This window comes from Hemitrygon akajei, chromosome 21, assembly GCF_048418815.1.
Source record: "Hemitrygon akajei chromosome 21, sHemAka1.3, whole genome shotgun sequence".
NCBI lineage: Eukaryota > Metazoa > Chordata > Chondrichthyes > Myliobatiformes > Dasyatidae > Hemitrygon > Hemitrygon akajei.
The window spans coordinates 62,374,149-62,393,772 of NC_133144.1; the positions used below are offsets into that span (position 1 = coordinate 62,374,149).

Genomic DNA, 19,624 nt, shown 5'->3' on the forward strand with positions numbered 1-19,624 from the left:
TTTGAGTGGAGGGTAGAAGACCTGTTGTAAAATCTTTGATGTTCCCCCCCCCCCCCCCCCACCACAGATACATGTCAATATGCTGAGTTCCTCAAGCAATGTGTTTTTCTTTACTCCAGATTTCAGTATCTTTGGTCTCTTGTTTCTCTAAGGGAAGTATCATTTCAATTACATAGCAACCAACTTGTTCAAAGCTTTTTCTCCCCCAAATCCAGTGTTGCTTAATTTGAACAATGGCAGAAATAACAGCTTTGGTGGATACTATAACAAGGTCATCATTCAAAAATAACAAAGAAAATGTCTATTTCATATGCACTGGTTTTCACCCTGGCATTTAGCATCATTAAAGCTTCAATCGCAACTCTTTTACAACCTTTTTTTCTAGTGTTCTTCAAAGCAAGTCCTTGACATTTGTATGTTTCTAAGGAGGATATTATAAACTAGTATTTCTTGTTAGTTCATTGTATAAGTCTTCTAAAATAAGTTATGTACAAACTTCACACAAACTCAGGACCTTTCCTTTTCATGGCTTGATTCATCCAAAAGGGTAAATTCTAAAAGATTTGGGAATACTACTGCTAACAGGTAAACCATTAAGTGCAATCTATTGACAACTGAGTAACTTACAGAATAGGCTTGCTTAATGACTCACTTGCCTTTATGCTGCAAAAGGTCTTCTCTGAATGTTGGATGTATTATTCATTTCCTGGTATTAAAAAGTTTTTCATTAAAACCAAAAATCTGAAGTAGACTAAAATCATTTGTAATTTTGTAAATCTAGAAACTTAATGGTATTTTATTTTTTTAATTATATTTAACATATTAGTAATAAAATATTTAACAAGATAAAAATGTAGTTTTGTAACTATATTTAATCTCATTGGACACATTTCCTTTAGTAGACTTCTCTGTTATGCTTCCAACATTATGTTTTCTTCCAAATAATGTGTCCCAAATATTCAAGACCAACTTATTTACAAGTAATAATAATGCTGCACGATCTTGTACATGATTAGAATAACCAATTTCTTATGCTTTCATATCCAATTAAAAGTTACTTTTTGAAATAAAATAATTACAGGGGAAAAATACCATCGAATATATAGGAGTTTTGATTCTGAGGCCAAGCTCAGCTACTCTAATTGGCATTTTACATTATAAGCATGATACATTGATTACTGGTAACTGCAGGCTTTGGCATCAATCATGTTTCTGTGACCTTTGTTTGCATTTCAGTATAAGTGTGATGAGTTCTGCAGACAAGATGAATCCTACATACATGGACAGGTTGTAAACAGTATCCAGAAAGAGCACAGATTTCACAAGTAGGGAATGGCTTCATGTCAAAACTTCCAGATAGAAGTTTTATTTTGGATGGACATGTTAAATTGGATGAGGAACTTTCCTTTTATTTCATTTCAGCTTTGTCTATTTTCTGGAGGAAAACTAATGCAAGAATGTTTCTATTCAGTTATCAGGCCACCACAGTGCTTTCTTTCCAGATAATGTGACTGGCATATGTTAAAATAATCAACCAGAAATGATTAAACAAAAACAGACTTTAATGCACAAGGGTTGACCAATAGCTTGATACAGACAGACCTCATAGCTGAATAATCACAATTTGAACAGCTGGCTCTATGTGTATAAACAATCAGCAGAAATACAGTTTTTAAATTGTCCATTTCCTCAACAACAGTGGAAATACACTGCACACCCTATGTGGCTGCATTAATCTTTTAGTGTAAAAATGCCTATCAGTTGTTTCTTTGTCACCTACACATGCATATTTGGTCTTACCTCTCACTTGCCATTCATACATTGAAGAGCCTCAATGGAATCTTTGACATATCTTTACCAACTTGTATTCACACAAGTTTCCTTTTTAAACCATTAAAATCACTATTTACATCAACCTTTTGCTAAAATTAGCAAACAAAGGATATAGTACACTATCTAAATTCATTTTTATTTTGCATTGCATTCAAGACTACAATGTTAACTGATATAGAAAAGTGCTAATTTTCAGAAAGTGTCACCCGGATTTAATCATCTCCATACCTCTAGAAGCAAACACTGCATTAACACTTTGGATAACTTTTCCGTCAAATTTCTATTTTGGACCTTTCTCATAAGATGAAGCAACTCATTACTGTAAGTGCTCTGCAGCAGCTTAAACAATTATTTTGCTGTTCGAGATTAGTCAATGTTAGTTGAGGGTGACATTGGGAATTAAAATATCCAGACTTGTATTCCAATCCTTATGTGTACTGTGAGATTACATTTACAGCCCCATGCTGTGACAGGTCAGGATAAAGTTTTGCAGCCACTCCCCAACCAATTAACCTTCACCTGTCTCTGCTGCTGCAGCGGTAACCAATTACATAGAACTAACTGTGATCATATTCCTCTGTAGGTGCAAGATCTACAAACCCAAAACAGACATTATTTTGTTCTTAAATTTAGAAACTAAAAACTTCTCATTTAGAAAATAACAGGCTCAACCAAGTTTCCAAGTTTGAATAATGACATAACGTTTTTGTACATTAACAAGGGATAGTTAGCACCTCTCCAATAAAGCTAGTCAAAACCTTCCCCAATTTTCTGTTTTTGAGCATGAGATTGCCTCACTCAGAAATACATTTATGCTAGCATACATGAATGCTAGCATTCATCAGGTCAATTTTGCTAATAGAATGAACTGAATTCACAATTACATATAATAGTCTATTATCTATTGAAGGTGTTTCACTGGTCCCTATTTCTCTATTAAGAGGGAGAGGTAAGGGTTTAAAGAAAGCTACTGTATGGAATGATTCTGTATAGTGATTTGATGGCAATTCCCTTGCCTGACTTTTTTAAAAAATAAACTCTTACCCCTCCCTGAATAATTGTGCTTGCATTGATGATAGATGGCACTTGCAGTCTCAAACTCCAAGATACTAATTCTTCCACAAAAAAAGACGTAATTACGTCAATCTGCTAATTATGCAGTATATGCAAGATGTTACATTTTAAAATAATTATTTGCAGCCTCCATAGTCTTAGGAAAGTATCCCGTTATTATGATACTGATAATAATATTCTGTAATTATCAGCAATGTGGCACACAATGTTGCTTTCTGTATGGGCAAAGTTCAAATGTTGCATGTATAGTTAAAGATCCTTTTACAAGGAAGCATAGTGCTAATATTAATATGGTCTGTTACTTAAGCCAGCCCCAAAATGGTAACTATAATAGATAAACTGACTGAAGAATGCATCCTGCCTAGTCCTCAATTTGCATATAAAGCAGTGTTCTAAATCCCGTAACAAAATAAAATCGATAAATGAAGATGTTAACATTTATATGAATAACAGCAATAAAGACAATACAAATCAACAGTAATTACTTGCAGTATAATTTTTACAGCACAGTAAGGTATAATTTCCCTGAAATAAAACCTATCATATGGCCACTTTTTTCAATTGATCTAAAACATATCCCCAGATGCTTTGAGATTGAAAGAGTTGTCCATGATTTGCTGTAGCTCTCCAAGATGTGTATTCTTGTTACCTGTGGCAGGTGCAGCTGCAGGTTCACGACCAACATACCTATGGGAAGATAAAATCAATTCAAATGGCAGATTTTGATTCTCACTCCAAACACACTCAGTGGCCACTTTCTAAGGTATATCTGTACACTTGCTCAGTAATGCAAGTATCTAATCAGCCAAACATGTGGCAACAACTCAATACATAAAAGCATGCAGACATGGTCAAGAGGTTCAGTGTTGTTCAGAGAAAACATCAGAACAGGGAAGAAATAGGCTTTAAGTGACTTTGACTGTGGAATGATCATTGGTGCTACAGCGTATCGAGGCAACTGAACCCGATGTCTGGACGATGATTTAGGCGCCGGGCCAGATTGAAAAGGTCAGGGTACTAGGGCCTGGGGCAAGGACAGGTTGGTTCAGCTCACTGCTCCACTCCGTGTTGAACTAAGTGTATATGGACAGACTCTCTTTGTGGACTTCAGTTCAGAACGCTATTTGCTTGTTTATTGTTTGCATTTGTTTTTTTCCCTCTGCACTTTGAGTGTTTGATAGTTCTCTTTGTTTTGTGACTGCTAGCTAGGAGACAAATCTCATTTTTCAATCTTTTTTTATTGATTTTCAAATAAAGAATATACAAATCGGAAGAGGAGTTTAGCATGTAGATAATATAAAAGACATATAAACAGCAATAATAAAAACAGAAAGTATATAATGTCAAAATCAAATAGGAGAGCTATTTTGCTACACTGGAAAGAATCTAACCCACCTATTGTTTTCTATTGGCTCTCCTCCATTATGTCATATCTAAGCTTGGAGAAAATTAGATGCCGGACATTTGATACATCCTTTAATTTTGAACAAGTCTGGTGACCCTTTATTCAATATTCTCACATGATTTAATTTATTTTTATTTATTTATCTTTCTTTATTTTCTTTGGGGAAAATCCTTATCCATGAAGGTTCGGAGATGACTGGAAGGATGTGTTTTTTTTCCTCTCCCTTTTTTCTAATTTTATCCTCAATTGGACTGCCCAATCTTTCTTTTTCTTTCCTTTTTTTTTCTTACTCTTTTTTTGTTTCAGTTTAGTTAGTGGGTTTTTTTTCTTTATCAATAAAATTTCCAATTTTTTTTTTATGAGTTTATGAGGAGTTGTAGTTTTTTTTTGACCATTGTATATATAACAGCATAATATTTTACCTATTTGATTTTGTCATTATAGGAGACAAATCTCAAGATTGCAAAATGTACACAAACTTTGATCAGGCGGTTTGAGTATCTCAGAAACTGCAGATCTCCTGGGAATTTCAAACAGTCTCTAGAGTTTACAGACAATGCTGCAAAAAAGAGTGGCAGTTCTGTGGGCACAAACACCTTGTTAATGAGAGAGGTCAGAGGAGAATGCGCACATTGGTCCAAGTTGACAAGGGGGCAATAGTTACAACAGTGTGCACTGGAGCATCTCTGAGTGCATAACACATTGAACCTTGAGGTAGATAGTCTGCAGAAGCAGAAGACCAAGAATCTCCTGTACCTAATAAAGTGGCCACCGAGTGCATGTGAACGGAAGTAAACAAAAATAGGTTTTTTACCTGAAAAATCGCATGTTTTTATTTTTAACCTACACAGAAGGATATTGGTAAAATGTTTTATCAAATAACACTAACTAAAACATGAGCAACACACACAAGAACATAGCAGCCCAGGCAGTATCTATAGGGAGAAGCGCTATAGAAACGTTTCAGGCCGAGACCCTTCGTCCGCCAAAACGTCAACAGCGCTTCTCCCTATAGATGCTGCCTGGCCTGCTGTGTTCCACCAGCATTTTGTGTGTGTTGCCTGAATTTCCAGCATCTGCAGATTTCCTCGTGTTTGCCAACTAAAACACGATCCTGGATTCTAATCACCATTCTTTATATTGGAGACAGTTAAGGGATACTGTGTGGGTAAAACTGCCAGCACTAAATGGAATAGATTGAGCGAGCACAGACTTTCCTCTCTGGAGGGAAGGAAGAGGACAGGAGACTTGATAGAGGTGTACAAGAGGCATAGATCAAAGGAACAGCCAGAGACATTTTCCCAAGACAGAAATGGCTAACACAAGGGGGCATAATTTTAAGGTGATTGGAGGAAAGTATATGCAGGATGTCAGAGGCAAATACATTAGGGACATACAAGACATTCTTAATTAGGCACATGGATGATAGAAAAATGGAAGGCTACGTGGGAGGGAAGGGGGTAGATTGATCTTAAAGTAGGTTATAACATAGGCATAACATTGTGGGTTGAAGGGCCTGTACTGTGCTGTAGCTCATGAGCTCAAATATTAACACTTGCAATTGCAGATAGAACAAATGATTAAACTTGCAATCTAGCACATGATGACATTTCAATAAATCACATTTCATTATGTGACTCAATGGCTTGTACTCCTGCCTGTATGTCTTGAAATTCTAGGTTCAAGACCCCTGGCAAATATTTAGGCTGCCATTTTTAATGCACTGTTACATGTCTTTTGGAAGAGATGTTAAACTGAGGGCATGTCTTTCAAGTGGGCAGTAAACATCCCATGGCATTTACTTTGGTTTACAGCTCCAGTGACCCAGGTTTGATGCTGGGTCAGAAACATGTCAGTGCAGAGTTTTTGCATTCTCCCCTTAACCATGTGAGTGAACTTCCTCAGGATGTTCTGGTTTCCTTCCACAAAGACACGGAGGTAAACTTAATTAGCCACTACATTTCTCCTTAATATAGCTAATAGCCTGAAGAATCAAAGAGTATTGATGGGCATGTGTGTGAGAAAATAGGTTGCAGGGGCACAGAGACAGAAGTAATGGGATCATTCTGCTGGGAGATGGCATGGACTTGATGGGCCAAATGATCCAATACTGTTATGAGTTACAACAAGATAAACATTTTACCATGTTTCCAAGGAATGTGAACCAAGGGAATTGAGTTTTTACCTTGCCAAATGGGCTTCATGCTACATAGACCAGTCTGAAGGATTGGTCAACAGTAGGTCCAGATGTCCGATTCCAGCAATTCTCTGAGGATGGAGGTCAGGTTGGAAGCCACTGACGACAAAGATTATGATCTCCAAGATCAAGGATCGTAGTCAGCAGGCCCCAAGGATGAGGGCCAGTGATCCTTAATGGAGCTGGGGGTGGGGTGTAGGGGTAGGAAGGGTTTGTTTTGCTGTTGTTGTTGTCTTGTATGTCAACTACATGCTGTTCTGCTGCATAATGTGGACACGCTATGTGGCACTGCAAGCATGGCGACGCTGGGGTTGCCCCCAGTACATCTTCAGATTTGTTAATTGGTAATGAAAATGAAGGATTTTACTGTATGCTTCGATGTACAAATGACTAATAAATCTAATCAAGATTCATTCTCTAGCTTGCATCAGTTAGCTTTTACTTACGCCAAAAAAAGAAGGAAATTCAATTATAATAACCTTAAACCTAGGTGCTTACCGAACTGATTTTTCATACTGTGACAACGTCTTGAATCGAGGCTTCACATAGTTGTAGTACCCCATGTTTTTGTGTTCTTCTTGGCACCAGACAATTTCAGCGTCAGGATATCTGTCAATTTCCTTTTTCAATAGGTCATATGGGAATGGGGACAACTGCAAACAGAAGACATGATAGCTGATACAACTGTGGGGAGAACTTAAAATCAGTAACTAATGTTATCAGTTTTATTTCCTTCCTAGGAAATACCTTTCACCCTTAACCATGACCACTGGTTGTAGTCCCTCCTAACCTCAGTGAAAAAAGCCTGCTTGCATTTACCACATTGATAACCCCTAATTTTGTATACCTCTATCAAATATCCTCTCAATCTTCCACATTCCAAGGAATAAAGTCCTGACCTATTCAATCTTTCCTTAGAACTTGAGACTTCCAGACCTGGCAACATCCTTGTAATTTTTCTCTGTATTCTTTCAACCTTATTTACATCTTTCCTGTAGGTAGATGGCCAAAACTGCACACAGTACTCTAAATTAGGCCTCAACAAAGTCATATACAACTTCAACGTAACATCCTACTTCCTGTACTCTATACTTTGATTTATGAAGGCCAATGTGCTAATAGCTTTCTTTAGGACCCCATTTACCTGCGATGCCACCTTCAACCTATATTCCCAGATCCCTTTGTCCTACTGCCTGATAATTCACTATGTAAGACCTATCATGGTTGGTCCTACTGAAGTGCAACACCTTACACTTGTCTGCATTAAATTCCATCTGCCATTTTTTAGCCCATTTTTCCAGCTGGTCCAGATTCTGCTGGAAGCTATGATAGCCTTACTTGCTGTCCAATATGATGGAAGAATATAGCATTAATGGCAAGACTCTTGGCAGTAACGAGGATCAGAAGGATCTTGGGGTCTGAGTCCATAGGACACTCAAAGCTGCTATGCAAGTTGACTCTGTGGTTAAGAAGGCATACGGTGAATTGGCCTTCATCAATCGTGGGATTAAGTTTAGGAGCTGAGAGGTAATGTTACAGCTATATAGGATCCTGGTCAGACCCCACTTGGAATACTGTGCTCAGTTCTGGTTGCCTCACTATAGGAAGGATGTGGAAACCATATAAAGGATGCAGAGGAGATTTACAAGGATGTTGATTGGATTGGGGAACATGTCTTATGAGAATAGGTTGAGTGAACTCAGCCTTTTCTCCTCGGAGCAACAGAGGATGAGAGGTGACCTGATAGAGGTGTACAAGATAATGAGAGGCACTGATAGTGTGGATAGTCAGAGGCTTTTCCCCAGGGCTGAAATGGCTAGCACGAGAGGGCATAGTTTTAAGTGCTTGGAAGTAGGTACAGAGGAGATGTCAGGGATAAGTTTTTTTTAATGCAGAGAGCGGTGAGTGCGTGGAATGGGCTGCCAGCAGCAGTGGTGGAGACAGAAACGATAGGGTCTTTTAAGAGACTCCTGGAATGATACGGGGAGCTTATAAAAATAGAGGGCTATGGGTAAGCCTAGGTAGTTCTAAGGTAAGGACACGTTCAGCACAGCTTTGTGAGCCGAAGGGCCTGTATTGTGCTGTAGATTTTCTGTGCTTCAATGTTCTATAACCATATAACAATATAACAATTACAGCACGGAAACAGGCCATCTCCGCCCTTCTAGTCCATGCCAAACGCTTACTCTCACCTAGTCCCACTGACCCGCATTCAGCCTATAACCCTCCATTCCTTTCCTGTCCATATACCTATCCAATTTTACTTTAAATGACAATACCAAACCTGCCTCTACCACTTCTACTGGAAGCTCGTTCCACACAGCTACCACTCTCTGAGTAAAGAAATTCCCCCTCGTGTTACCCTTAAACTTTTGCCCCCTAACTTTCAACTCATGTCCTCTTGTTTGAATCTCCCCTACTCTCAATGGAAAAAACCTATCCACGTCTACCTACCCCCTCATAATTTTAAATACCTCTATCAAGTCCCCCCTCAACCTTCTACGCTCCAAAGAATAAAGAACTAACTTGTTCAACCTTTGTCTGTAACTTAGGTGCTGAAACCCAGGTAAAATTCTAGTAAATCTTCTCTGTACTCTCTCTATTTTGTTGACATCTTTCCTATAATTCAGTGACCAGAACTGTACACAATACTCCAAATTTGGCCTTACCAATGCCTTGTACAATTTTAACATTACATCCCAACTCCTATACTCAATGCTCTGATTTATAAAGGCCAGCATACCAAAAGCTTTCTTCACCACCCTATCCACATGAGATTCCACCTTCAGGGAACTATGCACCATTATTCCTAGATCACTCTGTTCTACTGCATTCTTCAATGCCCTACCATTTACCACGTATGTCCTATTTGGCTTATTCCTACCAAAATGTAGCACCTCACACTTAACAGCATTAAACTCCATCTGCCATTGTTCAGCCCACTCTTCTAACTGGCCTAAATCTCTCTGTAAGCTTTGAAAACCTACTTCATTATCCACAACCCCACCTACCTTAGTATCATCTGCATACTTACTAATCTAATTTACGATCCCATCATCCAGATCATTAATGTATATGACAAGCAACATTGGACCCAGTACAGATCCCTGAGGCACACCACTAGTCACCGGCCTCTAACCTGACAAACAGTTATCCACCATTCCTCTCTGGCATCTCCCATCCAGCCACTGTTGAATCCATTTTATTACTTCAATATTAACACCTAACGATTGAACCTTCCTAACTAACCTTCCATGCGGAACCTTGTCAAAGGCCTTACTGATGTTCATACAGACAACATCCACTGCTTTACCCTCGTCTACTTTCCTTGTAACCTCTTCAAAAAATTCAATAAGATTTGTCAAGCATGACCTTCCACGCACAAATCCATGTTGACTGTTCCTAATCAGACCCTGTCTATCCAGATAATTATATATACCATCTATATTTCAATACACCCCAGATCTTGATGTTATCTGCAAATTTGCTGAACCAATTAATCACATTATCATCCAGATCACTGATATAGATGACAAAGAACAATGGACCTAGCACTGATCCCTATGGCACTCCACTAGTGACAGGCATCCAGTCAGAGAGGCAACCATCTACTACCACTCTCTAGCTTTTCCCACAAAGCCAATGTCCAATTCAATTTACCACCTCATCTTGAATGCCAAGTGACTGAACCTTCTTGACCAAACTCCCATGCAGAACCTTGTCAATTGCCTTATTAAAATCAAGGTAGACAACATCCATTGCTTTTCCCTCATCAGCTTTCCTGGTAACTTCTTTAAAAGGCTCAGTAAGATTGGTTAGACATGATCTACCATGCACAAAGCCATGATAACTACTCTTGATCAGTCCATGTCTATCCAAGGACTTATATATCTGGTCCATCAGAATGTCTTCCAATAACTTTCCCTCTACTGATGCCAGGCTCACTAGCCTGTAATTTCCTGGTTCATTTTAAAAGCCTTTCTTGAACAGCAGAACAACATTTTCTATCCTCCAATCCTCCTGTACCTCACCTGTTGCTAGGATGCTTTAAATATCTCTGCTGCGGCCCCAGCAATTTCTGCACTTGCTTCCTACAGAGGGAACTCTCTTCAGGCCCTGGGGATTTATCCACCCTAATTTGCCTCAGGACAATAAACAATTCCTCCTCTGCAATCCGTATAGGGTCATGAAGTTGATGCCACTTCTACAGACTCTGCGGTCTTCTGAGTAAATACAGATACAAAAAAATTGACTTAAGATCTCCTCCATCCATTCTAGCTCCACACATGGATTACCATTACCATTCTGATCTTCCAGAGGACCAACTTTATCCCTTGCAAACCTTCTGCTCTTATCACATCTGTAGAATCCCTTCTGACTCTCCTTCACCTTGTCTTGGGCAAAGAAGTGGCAAAGTGTATGGTCATGCACTTTGGTGGAAGAAATAAACAGGCAGATTATTATTTAGATAGGGTGAGAATTCAAAATGCAGAGATGCAAAGGGACTTGGGAGTCCTTTTGCAAGATACCCTAAAGGTTAACCTCCAGGTCGAGTCAGCTGTGAAGAAGGCGAATGCAATGTTGGCATTCATTTCTAGAGGTATAGAATATAAGAGCAGGAAGAGCAGGATGTGATGTTGAGGCTCTATAGGGCAATTGTGAGACCACACTTGGGAGTATTGTGTGCAGTTTTGGGCTTCCTATTTTAGAGAGGATATACTGATATTGAAGAGGGTTCAGAGAAGATTCATGAGAATGATTCCAGGAATGAAAGGGTTACCGTATGAGGAACATCTGGCAGCTCTTGGGCCGTATTCCCTGGAGTTCAGGAGAATGAGAGGGGAAATCTCGTAGAAGCATTCCAAATGTTAAAGGCCTGAACAGATTTCCCATGGTAGGGGATTCTAGGACAACAGGGCACAACTTCAGGATTGAAGGACGTCCATTTAGAACTGAGCTGTGGAGAAATTACTTTAGTCAGAAGGTGGTAAATCTGTGGAATTTGTTGCCACAAGTGGCTGTGGAGGCCAAGTCATTGGGTGTATTTAAGGTAGAGATAGATAGGTTATTGATTAGCCAGGGCATCAAATGGTATGAGTGAAGGCGGGGGAGTGGGAATGACTGGAAGAATTGGATCAGCCCATGATTGAATGGCTGAGCAGACACGATGGGCCAAATGGCCAGCGTCTGCTCCTATATCTTATGGTCTTCTTTTAGTTCTTCTGATTTTTTTTTTTAGTGCTCCCTTACATTTCTTGTGCTCCATAAGCACTTCATTTGTTCCTACCTGCCTATACCTGCCATGCACTTCATTTTTTTTCTTGACCAGGGCCTCAATATCCCCACACATTTTCTTTACCTTTTATTCTGACAAATGCATACAAGCTTTGTGCTCTCAAAATTATACTTTTGAAGGCCTCCCACTTATCAAGTACAACTTTGCCAAAGAACTACTTCTCCCAATCCACACTTGACAGATCATTTCTGATAGCATCAAAATTGGCTTTTTCCCTATTTAAAATCTCAACCCATGGAGCAGACCTATCCTTTTTGCATATTTATTTTAAAACTAATGGCATTGCAATCACTATATGCAAAGTATTCCCCTACACAAACATCTGTCACCTGCCCTGTCACATTCCCTAATAGCTGATCAAGTATCACACACTCTCTCACTGGGAATTCTTCGTACTGATTAAGAAAACTTTCATGAACACATTTGACAAACTCTATCCTATCTAGCCCTTTTACATTTTGGGAGTCCCAGTCAATGTGTTATAATTACCTACTATAATAACCTTATCCTTGTTGCAATAGTTTGCGATCTTTCTGTAAATTTGTTCTCCCAAAATCCTTCCGTCTGTTGGGTGGCCTGTAAAATAGCCCCATTAATGTGGTCATCCTTTCCTATTTCTCAATTTCACCCATAACATCACACTACATGAGTTCTCTAGTCTGTCTTGACAGAGCACTGCCATGACATTTTCCCTGACCACTATCACTAACCCTCCTCCTTTAATCCCTCCTGCTCTGTCGTGTCTAAAACAATGGAACCCCAGAATATTGAGCTGCCAGTCCTGCCCCTCCTGCAACCCAGTTGCACTAATAGCTACTATATCATAATTCCACGTATTTATCCACGCCCTGAGCTCCTCAGCCTTTCCTACAATACTTCTTGCATTGAAATACATGGTCACACATGCTCAACCTTTTGATTTTTAACTTTGAGGTCTTACCAACATCTGCCTACACAACCTCTCCAATAACTGTTCTGGCACTCCTGGTTCCCTTCACTCTGCAACTCTAGTTTAAACCACACTGCGCATTCCACTAAGATAACAGTCCCCTTCCAGTCCAGGTGCAAATCATCTCTTCTGTACAGGCCCCACCTTCCCTGGAAGAGAGTCCAATGATCCAAAAACCTTATGCCCTCCCTCCTACACCAACTCCTTAGCAATGTGTTAAACTGCATAATTTTTATTTCTGGCCTCACTAGCAAGTGGCACAGATAGCAATCCTGAGATCGTAGCCCTGGAGATCCTGCCCTTTAACTTAACACCATATTCCCCGAACTCGCTTTGCAGAACCTTGTCACTCTTCCTACCTATGTCACTGGTACCTACATGGAACACAATCTCTGGCTGTTCACCTCCCACTTAAGAATGTTAAGGACTTATCCGAGATATGCCTGACACCCAAGAGGCAACATACCATCCAGGAATCGCATTCAGGTTCACAGAACCTCCTTTCTGTTCCCCTAACTAACGAATCCCCTATCACCACAGCTTGCCTCTTCTCGGCCACGCCTCCCTCCTCCCAACAGCATCCAAAGTAGTATACTTGTTCTTGAGGGGGATGGCCGCAAGGGTACTCTGCATTGGCTGTTTAATCCCTTTCCCCTTTTTGACTATCACCCAGTTTCCTGAGTCCTGTATCTTGAGCACAACTACCTCTCTATAGGTCCCATCCAACACCTCTTCTTGAAATGCCCACTCTAACTCTGCACACTCCAAGGCTTGTCCTGCCTTACTTTAATTTGTTCTTGTCAATCAATCTAATCATTTTAGAATAAAATTCTGCTCGACACAACTTTTTGTTGGGTAAACAAGACAAGTGGAAAGCCCACTTAGGAAAATTCAAAGTTAGTTGAAATGAGGACTTTGATACAGTTTTATCCTTCTATCTAAATGGAACAACAATGAACCTATTTGAATTCACTGTGTTTTGGAGTGGTACAATATATTCTCTCTGGAGAAAATCCCTTGCCATGTGTGTCAGCCAACAGCTGGAAAGCAATTGAAACAATTTTTGCTATTTTCATTTCCTAGTCATCTTTATGACTTCGGACTAAGCTTTATTGCAATGCTCTTTGCAAATAAGATGCAGTAAACAAACAGCAAGTTAAGCATGCTTCACACCACATATCTCATTTCAGACCAAATTAAAACAATACTGGCAAGACTTCTGTTTCCTCAACCCAGATGCCTAAACTACAAATAGCAAATGCAAAAAGCTACCTTATTTATTTGTAGTAAAGTAATAAACCTGCTGTCCAAGCTTTTCTCAATTGAGAAAGATAGTAAATGGGAAAAATTCTAGTTTATAAACTAGTTGAGAAAGATAAAAACAATCTTTACAGAGATTTCTTTAGCCAGAGGGAGGTGAATCTGTGGAATTCATTGCTACAGATGGCTGTTGAGGCAAAGTCATTGGGTATTTTCAGGCAGAGGTTGATAGGTTCTTTATTAGTAAGGGTGTTAAAGATCACAGGGAGAATGCAGGAAAATGGGGCTGGGGGACATCCTTAAGGAGCAATGCCTCAAAAATGCGACGTCCTTCATTAAGGACCCCCCCCCCCCAATCACTCAGGCCATGTCTTGTTCTCATTGCTACCATCAGGAAGGAGGTACAGAAGTATGAAGGCACTTAGTTCATTAGTGATTACAAGTTATATTTTCCCAAAACAGATACGTACATAGTAGATCTATACTGTCATTTACATCTGAAATCTGCATTCCAGTCATTCTTTATAACTTTCCCATTCCGAACTGCAGATACTGAAAATCTGAAATAGAAATGCTGAAAGCACTCAGTAGGTCAGGTAGCATTCGTAGAACATTTCAGGTCAAATACCCTTTTGTCATCTCTAGATATGGGAAGTGGAAGAGATAAAGGTATAGGACTAACACTTCCATTTCTACCATCTAGACACCCAAACTGTCCTGTCTGAAGTGGTGACTCATTTGTACATCTTGGCTGCATTCAGTTTCCAGGTGGGTATAGTGTAGCTTTTGGGACTCAATACTGAGTTCAACTACTACAGGAAATTTGTATTTTCTCTGCTTGTATCAGAACTGGCCAGCTTTACTATTGGTCAACTATCTCCACATTGGCTAAGTTTTCCTGTTTCCAACTAGCATGGCTTGACTTTCTGGATATTACCTATAGGTTAGGAATTTGCTGCTTTTAGATCCCTTTAGCCTCTCTATAACTATTAGTCCATAAAACATACTGTATAAGCAGAATTAGGCCATTTGACCTTTCGAGTCTGCTCTGCTATTCCATTATGGCTGATTTATTATCCCTCTCAATCCCATTCACATGCCTGTTATTCTCATTATTTATCAATCATATAACTTCATCAAGAGCTTATCACCATGGCAACCCTAGCTTACTCTATCAGAGATAACCACTTTATGCTAACCACCCCTCCCCATCCTCTCTAATTTAAACACAATTTGTTTTCTGCCTTTCCCCATTTGTGACAAAGGGTCTTGGCCCTGAAACATTTAACTGGCTCTGTTTCCATAAATGAGATACTGAGTGCATCCACCATTTTCTTCTTCTGTTGCAAATTTACCGTAATTGCAGCTTTCTGATTTTGTTACTCTCCATTCCTAGGTATACCTGCTCTAGTCTGACGATTGCCACTTTATCTTCCAAATTTCTGTTCATCCTCTCTTTTGCAAGCTCATAATAAACTTTGCCTGTGCAGAAAATCAGTCTCTTCACTTCATTTGGATTCTGTGCTGCGAGCTCTATGTCAGGAATGATTCGTTGGAATGTTGTACCTACAAATACAAAATATGACAATGATAACTCATTTGAAACTGTTGCAAACAATGGCTTTGATATCCAAGATTCCTTCAAAACTTACATCCTCAATTTAAAAAAATGCATCATTCTTGCACTTAAATCCTTTACTTTGGAATGAGACCAGGGAGTCCAGCAGCTAAAGTCAAACTCAAGGACTCAACAACTCATTCTCTTATATATATCTTATACACCTCTATCATGTCACCTCTCAATCAGACCATCCCTAACTGATGGTAAAAAGTGTTTTGTATTTTTAACATATTGTGTTCCTCTACTTTTCAGTACTCATTATCCTTAGCATTAACAAAAACATTCCATTTTTTAAAAATCAATGAAATCTTCAGTGAAATTCCATCACAAAATGTCACTGAAGTTTCACAATTCTCTTCAAAGACAATTACAATACACTATGATATTAAAATAAATTACCTGTTACCATCTCATCAAATTTTGACTTGGCATCTGGGTGTCTAAGCAAAGATTTTGGTGTGAAGATGATCAACTGAAAATAAAAGACCATACGTAGTAAACAGGCAGGTGCAGCAAGAGATTAGGAAGGTAATGATATGTTAGGCTACATGCAGGGTGTCCAAAATGCAAAAGGAAGCTTTGCTATGATCACATGGCTTTGGTAAGAATCCATATGGTGTAGTGTATATGGAGTTTTGGTCTTCATACCCAAAGGGTATATTTCCTAAGTGCACTGTCTGTAAATTGATTCCTAAGCTGAGGAGATACTCTAAGATAAGGCTGTCCCGTATCTGCCAGAGTTTAGAAAACTGGGAGATGATTTCATTGAGATATACAAAGTTAGGGAAGCCATTTACACAAACGCCAAGAAGCTGTTTCTTGTAGGTAGAGGATCTAGAAGGGACCACAGTCTCGAGATAAGATCCAAGATTTAAATTTACTTGTATCATGCACATTAGAATGTACAGTGAAGTGCATTGATTGCATTAACAATGAACACATCAAGGGTGTGCTGAAGGCAGCCCACAAGTGTCACCACACATTCCAGTGTCAACAATACCCAGCAGAACAACACAGAATACAAGCACAAAACAAGCCCCATTGCACACTCACACCTTTGGACATATACAGTCCTCTAAATGCATCTTAAAGTCCAAGAAGAACAAATTCTTTACTAAAAGACTGAGGAGTTGCTGCAATTTTTAATCTCAGACAGCTGAATACATTCAAGGTTAGAGAATGACAAGATTACAGCAGAGCATCAGACAGCATGTGAAGAGGCAGAGCTAGTCATGAACATTTTGAATAGTGGAGCAGAACTGAAGAGCCAAATAACCCAATCCTGCTTGTACACGTGTTTCTAAAAATAATCCGAACTAGAAGATAATCTGGTTTATAAAAATTCATAACTTAAGAATGCCAGTGCATGCAATTACATCAGTTTGTGGGCTGATTGAAACTTTTAAAAATTCTTTAAACAATTCGCAACAGAATAATTGACTGATAAGAGTTTTTATACCGGTTTCCTAAATGGTAGTAGGATCTGTCTTCTCAGCACATGGAAGTAGCTTGCTGGTGTGGAGCAGTTTACTACAATCCAATTGCAATCGAACAGCTGCTTTACTTCAAACTCTTCTGTATAACCCTGAAGAAAAATTTAAAAGAATTTATGCACCACTCACATTGAAAATGTCTCACTGTTTTCCAGAAATATTTAACAAATTTATTTACACCATACCTAATCTTTGAACATTGATAAAAATATCCATGTTGTTGCTATATTTAAGAAAAAAATGTTCTAGCTGTAGTATATCAATGTTATTTCACCAACAATATAGGAACATCCAGATGCAAGGTCTTAACCCAAAACATTCTGACAATTCCTTTCCACAATTGATCCCCACCCAACAGATGCTGCTCAACATTCTAGCACACTGTTTTGCTGTAAGCAGAGCTTACCCTCACTGAATTGGAAAATCAGGACAGTGTTCTCATACAGTTAAATATTATCACAATATTGTGTTTTAAAAAATAAATAAATTGCCTTTTGATATTTGTTTTGTCAATTACTCATCCTTTAGAACTTAGATGGAATTTTTCAATTAAGTTAATATTACTTCCATACAAAATCAAATTAGACCAATTTAACCCAGAAAGCATCAACCTTTGTCAGTTCAGATACCGGATCTCCAACGTTAAATGTAACTCTCTTTTCATAGGTGCTGCCTGAACAGCCTTGTTTCCAGCTCTTTATTTTAAACAAAAGTAACCTGAATTATGCCCGATTCAGATTGGGCCTTAAATAATTATGTTAAAATGCAAATACCACTTTTGCATATTCCTACTTTTTTTTTAAAAAAGAAGCAACACCAAGTTACATCTATTATATCTTCCAGAGATATTGTTACAGTGCAGTATGTTCATGGTACATAACTCACAGGATATACATCAGAATCTTCATTGCTCATTTGCAAGAAACGTTCTGGTCTGGCTGAAGAGTGTTCTGGACCCTGGAAAATATAATTGGAAAGTTTAATTATTGCTGTAATGGGAACCCAACAGATACTGGCTGGTGTACAGTTTGAATTGGGTAAATTCTCAAAAAAGAACTTAGTGTTGGACACAATATCTTTGACAACAGATCACAATTTTCCAAGACCTTCCAACAGAAGGAAATACATTATTACTATAAAATGAATACTGTTGAATAAGAGCGAGGTCCCGTAACATAAACTATTTATTCATCTCCATAGATGCTACCTGACCTGCTGAGTGCCTCCAGCAATTTGTGTGTGTGTGTGTTGCTCAATATTTCCAGCATCTGCAGAATCTCTTAGTCTCTAGGACATGAGGTTTAACTTCAAAAGTAATATAGAGATGAAACCCTAAAAGAGTCCCAAAAGAAATCCTGAAGATAATCTTAGAAAGATTACACTGGTCAAGATTGGGAAAACCTAGGAGTGAGAAAAAAAGATTGACACACAAAAATGCTAGAGGAACTCAGAAAAAATGCAGGTCAAACAGCATTTATGGAGGGGAGTAAACAGCTGACGTTTTTGGCCAAGACCCTTCATCAGGACTGGAAAAGGAGGAAGAAGCCATTCTTAATCCCGGGGGATTGAGGATTTTATGCAGGAATTAGGAAAGAACAAGAGCAGGAATGGTGTCTCATGTATGGATATAATTCATACTATGTATTGATCTGTTGTAAACGCATGAGGACTGTATACGCTCTCGCTCTTGCTGCAACGTGAATACACCAGTTAAAGCATCATCTAACGTGCGTGCTTTTATTTAGTCGATATGTAGTTGTGCACAGAGATAACAAATTGGTACAAACCTAAATGTCAGAAAATATCATCAACTGCACTGACAATTACAGTGAGTGTTAAATAGCACGAGAAGCCCGTAAGAAAAATGAAAGACGCTCTGAATTTAAAGTAAAAATAAGATGGTGATGGCTCTAGTTTGGAAAGTTGATGAATTTGATAGTGCTAATGAAAGCTGGGAGTCATATTGAGAGAGTGGAACTATATTGTAAAGTGAGTAACGTGGAGAAGCAAAACAAAGTTTGTACACTTTTTAGCTTAATGGGTGCAAGGACATAGTCTCTTCTGCAATCTAGTAACTTCTGTAAAACCAGCAAGCAAGATGTTTGATGACATTCTTACAATTTTACAAAATTATTGAGCCCTAAACTGCTGGTAATAGCTGAGAGATTTAGATTTTACAAAAGGAACCAGTCAAAAGATGAAAGCATTTCAGAATACATTGCAGAACTGTGCAAACATCCAAGTACTGTGACTTTAGATATAGACATTCTGATGCATTAAGAGACAGGTTTGTATGTGATGTGGCTTACATAGTCAAAGCACAAAAATGAGGATACTGTCTGAAAGAGACCTAACCTTAGAATGGGCATTGACCATTGCAATATCGTTAGAGACTGCAGCAAAGGATGCAGCAGAACTACAGAAAAGGAGATTAAAATGTGAAATGCACAAAATGCCCCTGAATGGTGCAAAAAGCCAAAAATGGTATCGACGCGG

The 19,624-nt window shown here is 38.8% G+C and overlaps 1 protein-coding gene across 1 annotated transcript in view; it reads right to left on the minus strand.

Annotated features, from left to right (window-relative positions):
* Nucleotides 1–1,544: 1,544 nt before the first annotated feature.
* ogdhl (oxoglutarate dehydrogenase L) overlaps nucleotides 1,545–19,624 on the minus strand; it is a 96,827-nt gene continuing 78,747 nt past the window's right edge. The window contains exons 18-23 of the mRNA XM_073025585.1: nucleotides 18,014–18,085; nucleotides 17,095–17,220; nucleotides 16,035–16,107; nucleotides 15,417–15,580; nucleotides 7,008–7,162; nucleotides 1,545–3,594 (exon numbers count right to left, since the gene is read on the minus strand). Of these exons, the coding sequence (XP_072881686.1) occupies nucleotides 3,474–3,594; nucleotides 7,008–7,162; nucleotides 15,417–15,580; nucleotides 16,035–16,107; nucleotides 17,095–17,220; nucleotides 18,014–18,085 (711 nt within the window). The 3' untranslated portion in view covers nucleotides 1,545–3,473. The remainder of the gene's footprint in view (nucleotides 3,595–7,007; nucleotides 7,163–15,416; nucleotides 15,581–16,034; nucleotides 16,108–17,094; nucleotides 17,221–18,013; nucleotides 18,086–19,624) is intronic.